At 43.3% G+C, this 13722-nt stretch overlaps 1 protein-coding gene across 5 annotated transcripts in view; it reads right to left on the minus strand.

Moving 5' to 3' along the window:
- The window catches only part of CARD19 (caspase recruitment domain family member 19), a 53554-nt gene that overhangs the window by 39353 nt on the left and 479 nt on the right, over nucleotides 1–13722 (minus strand). For 3 of the 5 annotated variants that reach the window (XM_039547127.1, XM_039547120.1, XM_039547128.1), the window contains exon 1: nucleotides 8724–8847. In XM_039547127.1, the coding sequence (XP_039403061.1) occupies nucleotides 8724–8739 (16 nt within the window). In that variant the 5' untranslated portion in view covers nucleotides 8740–8847. Of the gene's footprint in view, nucleotides 1–8723; nucleotides 8848–12479; nucleotides 12756–13722 lie in introns of those variants that run through there. The other 2 variants (XM_039547125.1, XM_039547123.1) reach the window with 2 other exon arrangements.

Raw genomic sequence — 13722 nt, forward strand, 5'->3', positions numbered from 1 at the left:
TTCATGTATGGATAATATGAAGGAGTTATGTATCTACGCTGGAACTTATGTTCTTAAGGTCTGTGAGTTGTGGTCAGTCACCAGAAGTAGATAAACAAGTTTCTTTCAGGAAGAAGATGTTTATCTATTCATTGGTCTACATATAAACTGAATGTTGTACACTTCACAATGAATGCCTATTTACAATCGGAGCAAAATGATAAACAAGTGATTGCAAACTCTCTAGCGAAGACTCCAGACAGGAAAACACAAGCAGCAGCGATTATCCTGTTTGCAAGTGAAAGCAATAGATTTGTGGACTATTACTGTAGGGACAGAGACACACTCTGCATCTTTCCACAGAGGAGGCGAGAAGACTGAGTGACTCGTCCTATGAACAGAAGTTCACAGCCACGCCTAGCTGTAGTATGCTGGAAGGATTTGGGGTGAGCTTTTGGTCTACATGACATGACAATGGCTTGGTAGTTAAGATTAGGCTCTAGTCCAGCATTTTTCAAAGTTCGGGTCGCAACCCAGTAATGGGTCACGGCATGTAAGGCACCCCAAACCCCTAATCCCCAGCCCCACCTCAGAGCCTGCACCCCCAACCCAGAGCACTGACCCCCTTCTGCACCCTAATCCCCTGACCCAGCCCAGAGCCCCCTCCCACACCCTGAACCCCTCATTCCCGGCCCCACCGCACAGCCCTGACCCCCACAACCCAACCCTCTGCCTCAGCCCTGAGCCTCTCCCACACCCTAAACCCCTCATCCCCAGCTCTGTTGGGTCACGGGCATCAACACTTTTCTTCAACTGGTCCCCAGAAAAAAAGTTTGAAAACCACTGCTCTAGTGTGCATGTTCTGATTTGAATTGTTTATGTTACCCTTTGTTTCCAATATTTCTCCTTGCTATTAATCGACTCTCTGTGCTTTGTTAAATAAACTTATGTTTGCTTTCTCTAGAAACACATCTAAATGCTGCATGTGAAGCGGAGCTATGTCCTATGGTGTAACCAGTAAGGGGTGGTTTATTCCTCTGGGAATTCTGGGAGTGTCCAGTGGATCAGGGGCTAGGTATGCCAGGGAGACACTCGAAGGACTCGGAAGTTAGAGTGTGGCTGTTGTTAACCTGTAAAGAGACAGCAGGGCCTGCGGAGGCCTGTAAGGCAGGGCTTAGGTTGCCAGAGGCTGGTGGGCAATGAAAATGGTTAGGGGTATGGAACAGCTGCCATATGGAGAGAGATTAAAAAGACTGGGACTATTCATCTTAGAAAAGAGATGATTAAGAGACGATAGAGATTTATAACATCATGAACGGCGTGCAGAAAGTGAACAGGGAATGTTATGTACCATTTCACATAACACAAGAATTAGGGGGTCCTCTGATGAAATTGATAGGCAACAGGTTTAAAACAAACATAAATGAGTACTTCTCACAACACACCGTCAACCTGTTGAATTCACTGCCCTGGGATGTTGTGAAGGCCAAAAGTATAAATGGGTTCAAAAAAGAACCTCATGCTCCTGCCATAAACCTTTGACTGCCAGAAGCTGGCACTGGTTGACAGGGGATGGATCACTTGAAATTGCCCTGTTCCGTTCATTCCCTCTGAAACATCTGGCACCAGCCACTGTCAGTAGGGTGATCAGATGTCCCGATTTTAAAGGGACAGTCCCGATTTTTGGGTCTTTTTCTTATATAGGCTCCTATTACCCCCACCGCCTGTCCCTATTTTTCACACTTGCCGTCTGGTCATCCTAACAGTCAGAGACAGGATACTGGACTAGATAGACCATTGGTCTGGCCTAATATGGCCATTTTTATGTTCTTATGAGTCAGAGACCTCAGTGCTGGCAGCAGGAGTTCTAGTTAATTTTTGTCAGGTCTGACCTCTGGGAGGTAGACAAAGAGTTTCTTAAGCAGACCAAGGTAAATGGTGGAGTGTGCCAGGGATGGAGAGCCATTGAAGCACCTATTTCTCTAGTCAGGGGAGATGTGCTTAAGGAGGCTGATCTAATCCCAGGGGAGGAGGTAAAACGCCTGGCCTTGGGGCAGTTTAAAACCATAGTGTTTTTAGCCTGCATTGAGTTAGAGTGGGAAGGTTTAAGGGGTACTTTGAATGTGGAGGTCTTAAGCATTTACCAGCTGATATGTTGGCTGGAAATGACATCGTATCACTGCCCAAAGCTGTTAGCATTGGGACCCGTAGCAAAAAGAAGTGTGTCTCTGAGTTCCCAGAGGTAAACTCTGAGAAGGGGGAGGCAGCAAAGGGATTGGGGAAGAAACCTCTGTGCTCCTATCAGCAGAAAGTAGCAATGTGGCTGTAGGGCAGGGAGAGGTGGCGTCATCCCCTTTACTTGAGGCAGCCCTCAGTGCAAGTAAAAGCCAAAGGGAGTGTGCTGCAGAGCAAAGTGCAGCTCCATCTTTGGAGAGCATAAAGGGCCCCTCCCGTGGCAACACCCCAGAGAGCTGGCTCAAGGGGAGATTCTTTACAGATGTAGGAAAGATGCACAGACCTACATCTGTAAAGAATCTTCCCTGGAGGAAGCCCCAGTGGACAAAACCAGAAGTCAGGGGGATCCCTACAAAGAATTGATTCTAGTAAATCAGAATTTTAAAAATCTAATGTTTTTAGAGATTTTTTCTGCTTGTTTACCTTTTGCATTTCACTCAGCATCGCCAATGAAACTGTACAAGGGCTTAAAAGGTTCCCCCTTTTGTCTTTGATTACTATAATAAACACCTCACCCTGCGAGCAGGGTGGAGGATTAAATGGATTCTGCTGACTCACGGAGGCAGATGATTTATTCACAGAAAGTCACTTAGACCACTGGTTTTCAACCTGTGGACTATGTCTAAGGCAGGGGTTCTCACAACAAAAATTTTGGTGGCCTCAGAGTGTGGCCACCAACTCTTGCTGGTGGCCGCTTCTGACAATTTTTCCTAAAATACTGAATTAACTTTAGGAAAAACAAATAAATATGTATATATACAGGTCCAAATCAATCTAATTGATTTATGTAGGATTTTTTGCAGACCTAATAACAAAAATAATGTAAAGTTGTCTGTATTCTTTACTGGATCTAAACAGAATAGAGACACAAATAAGGTGTTTTGCATGTTCTTGTCTTTTGTTGTTGTTGTTGTTGTTTTGGTTTTTGGTGGGGGTTTTATGACTTGCTAGCTAGTGATATTTGTATGTTTGCTAATATCTCCTTTCACATCAGCAGACTTGATAGCTAGAAGGCAGTGAAAAGTGACATTAACAAACATACAAATACCACTTTCCACAACAGACTTACTCAGCCCTGGTAAGCCAGCCCTGGATGGGGAGGTGGGTAGGGAGGCAGTGGGGAGACCAGTGGAGGCAGCAGAGTCTAGGGGCAAAGGGGTGGCTAGCCTGGGACTGGGGCCAGAGCCCGAAGCCCTGCAGCCATAGGATAGAGCCTACTGCTGTGTGGCCAGAAGAGCCCACCACCCCAGAGCTGAAGCCAGAAGCCTGAACCCCACCATCCCTGGGAAGGTGGGGAACACACACTGGCTGCCTGTTCCTCTGGCTTTGTGGCTCCGCTGCTTCCTCCCTTCTTCCCCCCACAATCAGCACCCAGAGGCTGTGACCGCGAGAAAAGCCCCTGGTGGCTGCATGGGGCCACGGTAGCCGCATTTGAGAAATGCTGGTCTAAGGGGTCCATGAAAGGTGGTCATTACCCTGGAACAGTGGTTTTCAACCTATGGTCTGAAGAACATTGGGGGTCCACAGACTAGACTTCCATAGGGGTCTCACACCTCCATTTGAAAATTTTTAGAGGTCCGCAAATGAAAAAAGGTTGAAAACCATTGACCTAGACCAAATTCAGGATCTAAGTCACCAGATCTGCAAACATGGAGGGCCAGATTTTTGAAAGCACTGAGCACCTAGCAGCTCCCATTGTGACACTGATGAGCAGATTTTCAAAAGAGCTCATATTCAACATGCTCAGCTCTTTTGAACATCTGTCCCTTTCACACATGAATTGCCCCAATGAACTTGGTCACTCATATAAGCTTAAACAGACAGCTAGCCTACCTGGAAACCTGTTAATTGACAGGACAATGATTTTGCAACCTATTTCTGGCAACATAGTATCAATCTTTTTTGTTTTGCACTTCAGTAGCACTTGTCTTTACCCCAAGAGTCTTGAATGACATTATAATGTCTATGCGGTACTAACTCAGTTTAACACATACAGATTTCTTGATCTATAGGTATAAAGGTTAACATATTCTGCTAGTATATTACATCAGCAGAAGCAAAAGGGAATTTCTATAGAAGTTAATCTACAATTTTTATCATTTGTGTACTGTACTGCTGGCATGGAAAGAGGATACCAATACTGCTGTTTCACTTTAAGGAATACTGAGATTTATTTTGTTGCTAGCCACAACCAAGGCCATCCTGCACTGGAAGCAGATTTGCTTATGAATTTTTAAGTTTTGAAACACAAAACAAAGATCCATTTCCTTGGTGTGTGCATATGGCAGATACAAAACATTCATTGTCTTCACAAGCGATGGGGAGAACTGGTGTTGGTTTTAGCTAGGAGGAGAATAAGCTAGAAATAGCTAGAATAAGCTGTTATAAAAGACTTGGCATTAGTTGTCATGGCCTTGTTCCTGTAGTCTATGAAATCAATGACCGTTTTGGTCTCAGTGAGGATGGCAAGATTCTAATATTTATTATGGATATCTATGTGCTGATAGCTTTCTTGAGTCCTTCCCCCCAACTCACTCACCTAATCCCCACTCCCTGCTGAACCATTTGTGATGTCACAATCCATCATTTTACTCTGATGTCACAAGCTCACTATTCGAAGAGGAAAGGAAGTACAAATACAGAATTAGCTAATATATATGTTACCCCCCTATTGGATGGAACCTCAGCCCTCCGCAAATGCATGTTACAAAATAGCCTTACTATGACTATAGTTACAGGTGTTTCTTCTTTACTTCCAATAGTTGTGGCCTGGGCTTTAGGAGCAAGGAGATTGGAATTCCACCCATGCTTACAAACCTGAAGTCCTGTCTGGCTGTGGAGCCATTCATTACATCATACTATGCTGTATTTCTGATATCACTGTTCTACCTGTCTGTGAATTTTTTGAGGTACTAGCCAGTATTGCATAATGTTTCAAAGCAGCACTGACCATGGTCAGGAAAGTAAATTTTATGACTTGCTGCTCCATCAGAGAGAACGGGCAAGCCTTTGGAGGCAGAACTTTGACTAGATCAGGAGGCGTGACATATAAAAGGTTAACTTACAAAGTAATTAATTATTTAGGTAGGATTTTCTCTCTGCACCAGATACAGTTTTGATGCCTCTTTTCCATTCTCATTATTGTACCAAAAGGTAAAATATTTAAATTGATACATAATAAATACATTTTAACTTGCTTGCAGTTTGAACTGGGAATATAAATTTAGGAATTAATTGCCAATTTTGAAGCAATTCATTAATTGTACAATTTGTAACAATGATTTACTTATCCATATATAATTTAAGTGTCCCACAAACATTTTTTGCATTTTTCTAATTTGCACGTGCAGTTTCTGCTTCCAGGCACAATTTGTCTTAATTGGACAATTAGAAAAGTGGACTCATTTATTTATGCTTAACTAGGAAAGGTAAACCAAAGTTGACAGCTGGATTTTCAAACCTAAGAAAAAAGAATAAACTTCCCTCAGCTGAAGAAAGAGCTTCAAATGAAGCTTCTAATTAAATATGGATATATTAGCTTTATGAGGCAGAAAGCATGAAGAGATCTGTGTCATTTAAAAACTCACTGTAGCACAAAATTCCCTAAACATTCAGTTACTCAGCCAGGTGCAGACAAGAGGCTGACACCCTAGCAGACAAGCTTTGTCAGAGTAAGAAAGCTGAGCCTCCAAGTCTGCATGCTGCAATCAATAAAGAACTAGATACATTATTTATTACTGTGGATTTCTAATAACTGCACAATCTAGGTAAAGGAAATTATTTCATTAAACTAAAGCATTTTGGAAGAGGTATACTTCTAAGATGTTATACCAAGGAGAAGGAAGACATTTTGTAATTATGACTTGCATCAAAAAGACAAAAGGAAATATTTATACTCAAGAGGAACACAGATTTTCCAATCATCATAAAGGGGTTAAAACCAGGGCAATAAGTCGGCCAGTGTGTTCTACCCCAGACACTTCAGTCCAGCACCTTGTCAATGTGTGACCATTCTTTGTAGATCTGAAGGAACACCCTCTGAGTCACATAAGAGATATTGTCCCCCTAGCATCTCGCTGGGCTCTGAGCTCTGTTTGTCAAACACTCTACTGTCTTTCCAGATAATGGTTTAATAACATCCAGCTCCAGAATGGACTGGCTTGCTTACATCCCATGCCTCCAAGAGATACTGTAAGAAGACAGCCTTCAATAGGTGTAAAGAGACTTTAAGCGTGGATTAACACTATTTTCAAGGCAGAAATCCTACAGTATCTGAAGGGTGAAAGGCAAATGGATCACTTGACTCCAAACAATTTTGCTATCAGATAAAAACAGACATCATAAAACATGCCCTCACATACTCTTAGAGATTCTGACCCGACAGCTGTCTTGGGACCTGACGTTTATGCATGCCCATTGAGAGAGACCCGGCGAGGAATCACTTTGGTATTTTTCCTTTGAACTTCTAGCCATATTTATTTCCCTGACCCCATCCTGGAGAACGTAGAGGTTGATTGGCTGTATTTTGTATGACCATCCCGGCTGATGGATTTAAGGACACCTCACCCTCTTTGTATGTACATGGTTATATGGCCATCAGGAACTGACTGCAAACTCTACCACCGGCAGGCCTCTATTTTGCTGTTGGGAGTTTAAAGCTCTTTGGGCGTGATCCAAAGCGTGCTGTAGTAAGTGGATAGAATCCCATTGAACACAATGGCTTTGGGTCAGGCCTATTCTGTGCCCAGCGTTTATGCTGCCATACAGAGGCTGGGTGAGGCAAAACCACAAGCCCTTCTGTGAATCTACCAGTTTTCCCCCTTTATGGTGTGGAGTGCAGGCACCATAAAGTCTGTTCTCAGGCTGAGAATGGAGAACTAGCTGCAGAATGGCTCTGCTGCCACTCCGTGGTCTTGTGGAGGAAGAATTACTTCTCATCACCCCCACCCAGCTCCTAGAGCAGGGGTAGTCAATTATTTTTGTCAAGGTCCACATTTCTTGGTTAAAGGTATAGTTATGGTCCAGCCTCCAGAGAAAATAATAATAAATAGTAATCATAAATAATAATAGTAACAACAATAATTGTAATAAGTAAATGAAAAGGTTTGGGGGTCTGTTCAAAAGTGTCTGGCGGTCTGGATTTGGCCCCTGGTCCATCTGTTGACTACCCGTATCCTAGAGAGATCCCCAGTGCACAGTCCAACTGCTTATGTTGTGTGCTGGAGGCAAGATTTGAGCAAAGGGAGATAGATTGGGCCCTGAATCAAGAGTTGTCTTCAGGATCGCTTTAATTCCCTGATTCTTGTTTCCAGGGCTCTAGCTCCCAGCTTGTTTTTCTCTCTCAGCTTAGAGTTTAATATCCTTCTGGCATGACATACCCTTCAGAAAGACAGAAGAGTTCCAATCCAGTGTAGATGCAATCTCAGCATATGAATGGGTATGACTTTTGTAAGACTAATCACAATTATGTTATTTACTGGTAAAGAGAATTCTTCTGGGGACCCTATCTGGATTGGCCAATCAGAAAAACACTCAAGTATGGACAACCAAACATATGCAGCGTGTTAAGACAATGACAAGTATGCCCAGCTGCTACAGACAACCAAACATATGCATAAGCATAACTATGATGTAGCACATACTGGGCAGGAGCATCACAATGGAAAACCCACCCAGAGCCAGATCCGTGATAGTCTAAGAGCCTAACTGGATATGATGTGTGCATTTTCAATATTAATATAAGTATCCCACTGTAAGCTTAATGCCACTTAAAAACCATTACAGCCTAGGAGTAGAATAATGCTCATTTAAAAACTGCTATGTCTAAGAGCTGCAATTTCCAGCTCCCTTGCTCCCTGCCGAAGGCAGACATGCTATGTCAGTGGAGGCCAATTATTTTCCTAAGCGGAGATTCAGCTTTGATTTTTATCTCCTAATTCAGCAAACAGTATAAATGACCTGCCAGCCAATGTGTTTTATTTTCCACAGTAAGAGTTTAAAGGACAAGCATTCCTACTTCCTGATTAGCTAATCTCATTGGAGAGTACTGATTTTTTCCCTCTGCTAAGCAGAAATACTTGTTTTATTTAATTTAATTATTTTATTTCTTAATTGTTGCCATTGTCACCTCGAATCAGAATGAGAAAATACATGATACTATCAGTTATGCAAAGTAAGATTTCTTTTTTTCCCAGATGGATAGGGCAGTGCAGGAAGTGCGTCTAAAGAAATCTCTGTCTGTGTTAAGAAAATAAAATGATCGCTGACAATTTTTCAAGGATCAGATTACCCACTAAACTCCCAGCAACAAGTGTTAGTGGACGATTTGCAAAACAGAATCCAAAAAGGAAAAATCTCAGCATTCATCAAACTACCAGCCACTCCTCTGCCCAATCCCTCACCCCTCCTCGCTCTGTTCTTCATGATCTGTTGTTTTGCTTCATCTGACTTTGAAAGTCAAACCATTTATTCTGCTGAAAACATTCCATATAAAAATGTTGGTCACTTACATGTCCTGTAGGGCATTGTCCATGGGTTTCACGGCTTTCCTGTTATGTCTGAAATATGTAAAACTGAGAAAAAGTTGTCTCCCTGCTTCGATGAACAGAGAGGTCACTGACTAGTAAATAAAATGAAACTAAAGTCACTGAGAGCCACGTAAGGCTTTTTGCGACCAGCAGAGGCCTCCCTTGTGTGCTTAGAAGAGAAGAAAAAGCCAGTAAGGGAAACTACTGTGAGGGGAGAAATGTTCAGTGGGCCAGATCCCACTCTCATTAACACCAATGGGAGCTTTGCCGCTGATTTTAATGGGTGAATGAGGGGGCTCAGAACTGAAGAAATCCAGGTTTTACAGAAAATCGCAGGATTCTTGACTGTTATGACTAGGTAGGATGGGCTTGTATGTGGAATAGATTAAGGGCTCATCATCATTAGCCTTACGGTTTGTTTATTAGCTGGAGGGAGGTCAGCCAAAGTAAACCCCTGAATCGAAACACCTCTGGATTTTGGGGGGAGTTCTGTGCCAGTTGCAAACTTTGGGACTTGACCCTTTCTCTGTTACAGGTCAAACTAAATTGCTAGATGTGAACGCCTCAAACTTCAGGGATGCTTGAATCTGGACCTGAACACTGAACCACTCAGGCTCACCTCCATGTGTTGTTACACACATCCAGGAATCAAAATACCCCGATTCTGCTCAATGACAACATTGTCCCTTGACAGTCCATTCCCTACACTAAAACAAAATGATGATAGGACATCAACAATGGAAAACTGGAGCGTGTCCTGTTTTGGGTGTGCTGGGAAATTCAACATGTGTAAGCCTTAGGGGAAAGTCATCAATCAGCTGGATAGATGTTATAACAAGCATTACCATGTTTGTTCAGTTGAGAGTGTATGCGATAAGGAACTCCCAGAGGCATATATGTACATGCATATGTTCAGAGTTTGAAAATACACTTGCCACAATGTCTCAGCCCATGTCAAATTCTAACAATGCACGATCACGCAAAATGAACTAATTGACGGTGCTGATTCAAAGAAATCCCCACACCAAAAAACAAACAACCCTCCTCTCACCTCACAAGCCTCAAATCTCCACCCCTAACATGTGTAAATAAATTAGACTTGCTGAAAGCCCCCAAAAGGTCACAAACTCAGACTCCACCAGAGTGGAGGGGAAAAAATCCACATTTGAAGGCTTTTCTTTCCCAGACTCCTTGTGTAAGCAGAGTCAGGATGAGCCCCACCCTGACATCTGGTGGTAAATTATGGGGAGTGCGGAAAGTGTTGCATTGGTATTTCGGTTATTTGCATGGGCACTCCCACCCCACTTAGCATACCGCAAAGCAGCATGGGATGGTTATTTTCGCAGCTGTGGGAGCCCCAATTTCGTTGTTATTGGGGCAGAAGGAATGAAATGTTGTCACCCTGATTGGGTAAATGGGGAACTACAAAATTGTCTTGTGATGGGGGGTTTCATTGTCAGCTGGATAGCGCTTGCTAGATGGGGCACATGGGTTCCAAACCCCCTTGAAAAGAGAGAGGCTGGGGACAGAGATCTGTACTTGGTGGTGCAGGCTCTTTGTGTGAACCAGAAGCACCAGTTCCACCTGTGCCTCTCTCCACTGTGGAATGTCAGAGTTAATTGTTTGATTCCCTTAAGAGTCTAAATGCAGGTTACTGAGCTGAATTCACTGGTACTGGGGCTCCCCTACTAAGAGCTGAAATCACTGAAGAGCTGGACTTGCTGAGCTGAGAGCACTGAGTACTGTGCTAATGAGCGGGGGAGCCTGAAGCCATACCATGGAGCAGAGCAGCTGGCAGAGCAGAGTGGAGCCAAGCAGCTCGTGAGGATGGCTGGAGTGGCTCACAGGACAGCTGGTGGACCAGAGCAGCTGGCAGAGCGGAGCAGCCCACAGAGCGAGCTGAGCTGTTTGCGGAGATGACTAGCGGAAGCAGAACCCCACGAAGAGGCAGGGCAGTTGGCCCCGAAACCACGTAAGGTGCCCCTTTCTACCCAGGCTGGGGAGGGGGACCTCTGCAGAGAGACTCTTGAACTCTGGGGCTGCACTGACCCAGGACAGAGACTTTTGGATTGTGGGACTTTTGGGACTCTGGGTGATTTGGGGGTTGCTGGACTCAAGGGCCCCGAGAGAAGGACATGGCCCAATTTGCTGGGGTGGGTCTTTGCTCACGGTTTGACCTATGAACTCTAGCTGAGGTATTTTCCCAATTTAATGCTTGTTGTTTATCATGTATTAAACCTTTTCTGCTACACCAAGACTCTGTGCTTGCGAGAGGGGAAGTATTGCCTCTTCGAGGTGCCCAGGGGTGAGTGTAAGATTTTCCCAGGTCACTGGGTGGGGGCTCGAGCTGGTTTTGCATTATGTTGTGGGGAAGGGACCCCTAGGTATTGAACCCGGCCCTTGCTGCTATCGTTTCGGACCGGCAGAAGGGTTACACTTGTATGGAAATATTTGGACTGTTAGCTTAAGTGCCTCAGCTGATCTCCACTGTCAGGGAAGGATGAAGGGGAGATGCAGCCAGAATGCCAACCACAAAAGACTTTTAAATTAAACCCAGAACGTGGAAATGGATTGGAAGCCACTGCAGATTCTGGAGCATTGAGGCAAAGTGCTTTCTGTGGGAAACACTAAGCAAGGTCCCAATCCTGCAAACACTTCCATACATCCTCAACCTTAATGAGCAGTCCCCTATTACGCATGTGCTTAAGTCTTTGCAGGATCAAGACTTCAGTGGACAGCTGAATTCTGTAGTAGATGTACTTTCAGAGCCTGATTGTGCACTCTTTCAGAGATTTTATGCTGGTGCAATTCCATAATTACATTAGCATAAACTGGTGTAAGGCAGTGGAGAATCAGGTTTCTGGAATGGTTTCCAAGCAGGCAGCAGTGTGGGAATTGCATGGATAGGTTCCCACCAGTTCAGATACACACCTACCACTTAGCAAACGACCTTAGAAATGACCAAAGGCAGTGAAATAATGACACAAGGAGTTTCCAACAACAGCTTCTGTAAATCATCTCTCTCCATAACAAGGCTCTATTACAGAATACAAAGCCAACCTCTTCATGTGAGTACAATGAGAAGCAAATGAAGCTATTTGCATAACAAAGGGAACTAGGACTTGGCCAAAATAGTTTGCATAAAACCATTGACGTTGCATAGGGTATAATCCAGGCAGAATCTGACCCTAAAGATAGAAGATGCAATTCTGCCGCATAGTAAAAAAAACTATATTGCACCTAGAGCTTTTAGTACCCCCCACCCCTGCCAACACCTGAACCCCAACCCACCAGCCCTTGGTTTTTTGCTTCCCTCTCCTTCCTGGAATCTTTGAACCTACTCCCCTTTCTGGAGCTTGCTGCTTCCCTCTGGGGCCAACAACTTTCCTCACGCCACAAAACCATCCCCCCATCTCCACAGCCTGGGACCTGGCTGCTTCCTCTCTCTGCCATTCTGGAGCCTTCTGCTTTCACTCCCACTCCTAGTGTCTCTTCCCTCCAACCTTCTCTTATCACCTCTAGATCCTTTCCCTGGTCCTGCTTCTTCCCTTCCTGAGTTTCTCTTTCCTGGTCACTGCATTGGGGCAGAAGGGTAGCCCGGTGGCAGATCCAAATAAAAATACATTAATTTATCTCCAAAAGATTTCTAAACGTGTTTTTAAAAGGAGGAAAGAAGATAATACATTAAAAAAAGACTTTGAAAAGTTAAATTTTAAAAAAGAAACTTTTCAGAGAGACCTGACTTTTTCCCTTGTCAATCACTGTCTTTTGGCTCTCATCTGTGGAGTAACTTGCTTGCAGTCCTCTGGTCCATCTGTTCTCTTTTGGGTATTTTTGTGCCTTGCAATACACAGTCAGATGGGTAGCTGAGACCAAATTGAGATGAAACAGTCTATTGCAGAAACACTGTAGTAGATTTTCTGGGTCTCTGCTTACCTGGGATTTCCTGTTCTCATCTCCCCAGGATATGAAGAGGCTCAGAATTCCTCCAACACCTCATGCCTGTAAAATAAACTGTGAACAATGGCGAGATTTGCATTGTCCTCTAAACACAGTTTTCAGTGAGCACCCCATTAAGATAAATGAGGGGAGTTCAGATCTCTCTTACAACTATTACCACAGACCCCGTCTCCTGCAGATTCTCACCACAACATTGGATTGTGCTCTGTTCACATTCAGAAGAGTTTCTTTGTAATCATTAGGGCTAGAAACTATATATATATATATATCGGGGAGAAAAACCCTCTTGTTAATATTAGTTAAGGTGGCTCTCATCAATAAACGAAACCATAAAAAATTTGGAAATACAAAATGAAGGATTAAAATGCTGCAAAGTCAAACACACACAAGTTAGGAAACTCCAGAATTAATGTTGCCCATGCAATGCAACCTTAATTTGGCCTTCTTGCACAGTCTTTAATTACACGTAGAAGTGACTACCCGTGAAAAGTCTGATGCAAGTGACTTGCTGAGCAACACATAGGAACTTGAAGGCAGAGGCAGTCTCCAGGGCGGTGGTAGTTAAAAGCTGTATCGTAGTGCATATGAACAGGATGGCTGAATTAAGGTTTCATGGGCAATGTTCATTCTTGCATATCCTAATTTGGGAGTGTTCGATGGCAGCTTTTTAACCCTTAAATACACAATGTGTATTGTGTATTTCTTAATTTTTTATGGTTTAGTTTACTACGGAGGGAAACCTTAACTAATATTAAATACAAATTTTTGTTTGAGAATTTCCTTTTCTTAATAGAAAGAAAAAATGTGCATGTGTCATAAAACTATGTATACAGTAATAGCGCTGCTTTCTATAACACAGTTATTTAAATTGCAGCAGTATTGTTAATAGAATGTCAACATATGTAAACAAGTCAGCATGAATTGAATATCTCCCTGGATTTTAAGGGAAAGTTTTAATGTCATGAAAAGTTTAAAAAATGTATTTGAAATATACAGATTTCACAGTGTTGGGAAACAATAG

The sequence above is a fragment of the Mauremys reevesii genome, linkage group 7 (genome assembly GCF_016161935.1).
Source record: "Mauremys reevesii isolate NIE-2019 linkage group 7, ASM1616193v1, whole genome shotgun sequence".
Taxonomy (NCBI): Eukaryota; Metazoa; Chordata; order Testudines; family Geoemydidae; genus Mauremys; species Mauremys reevesii.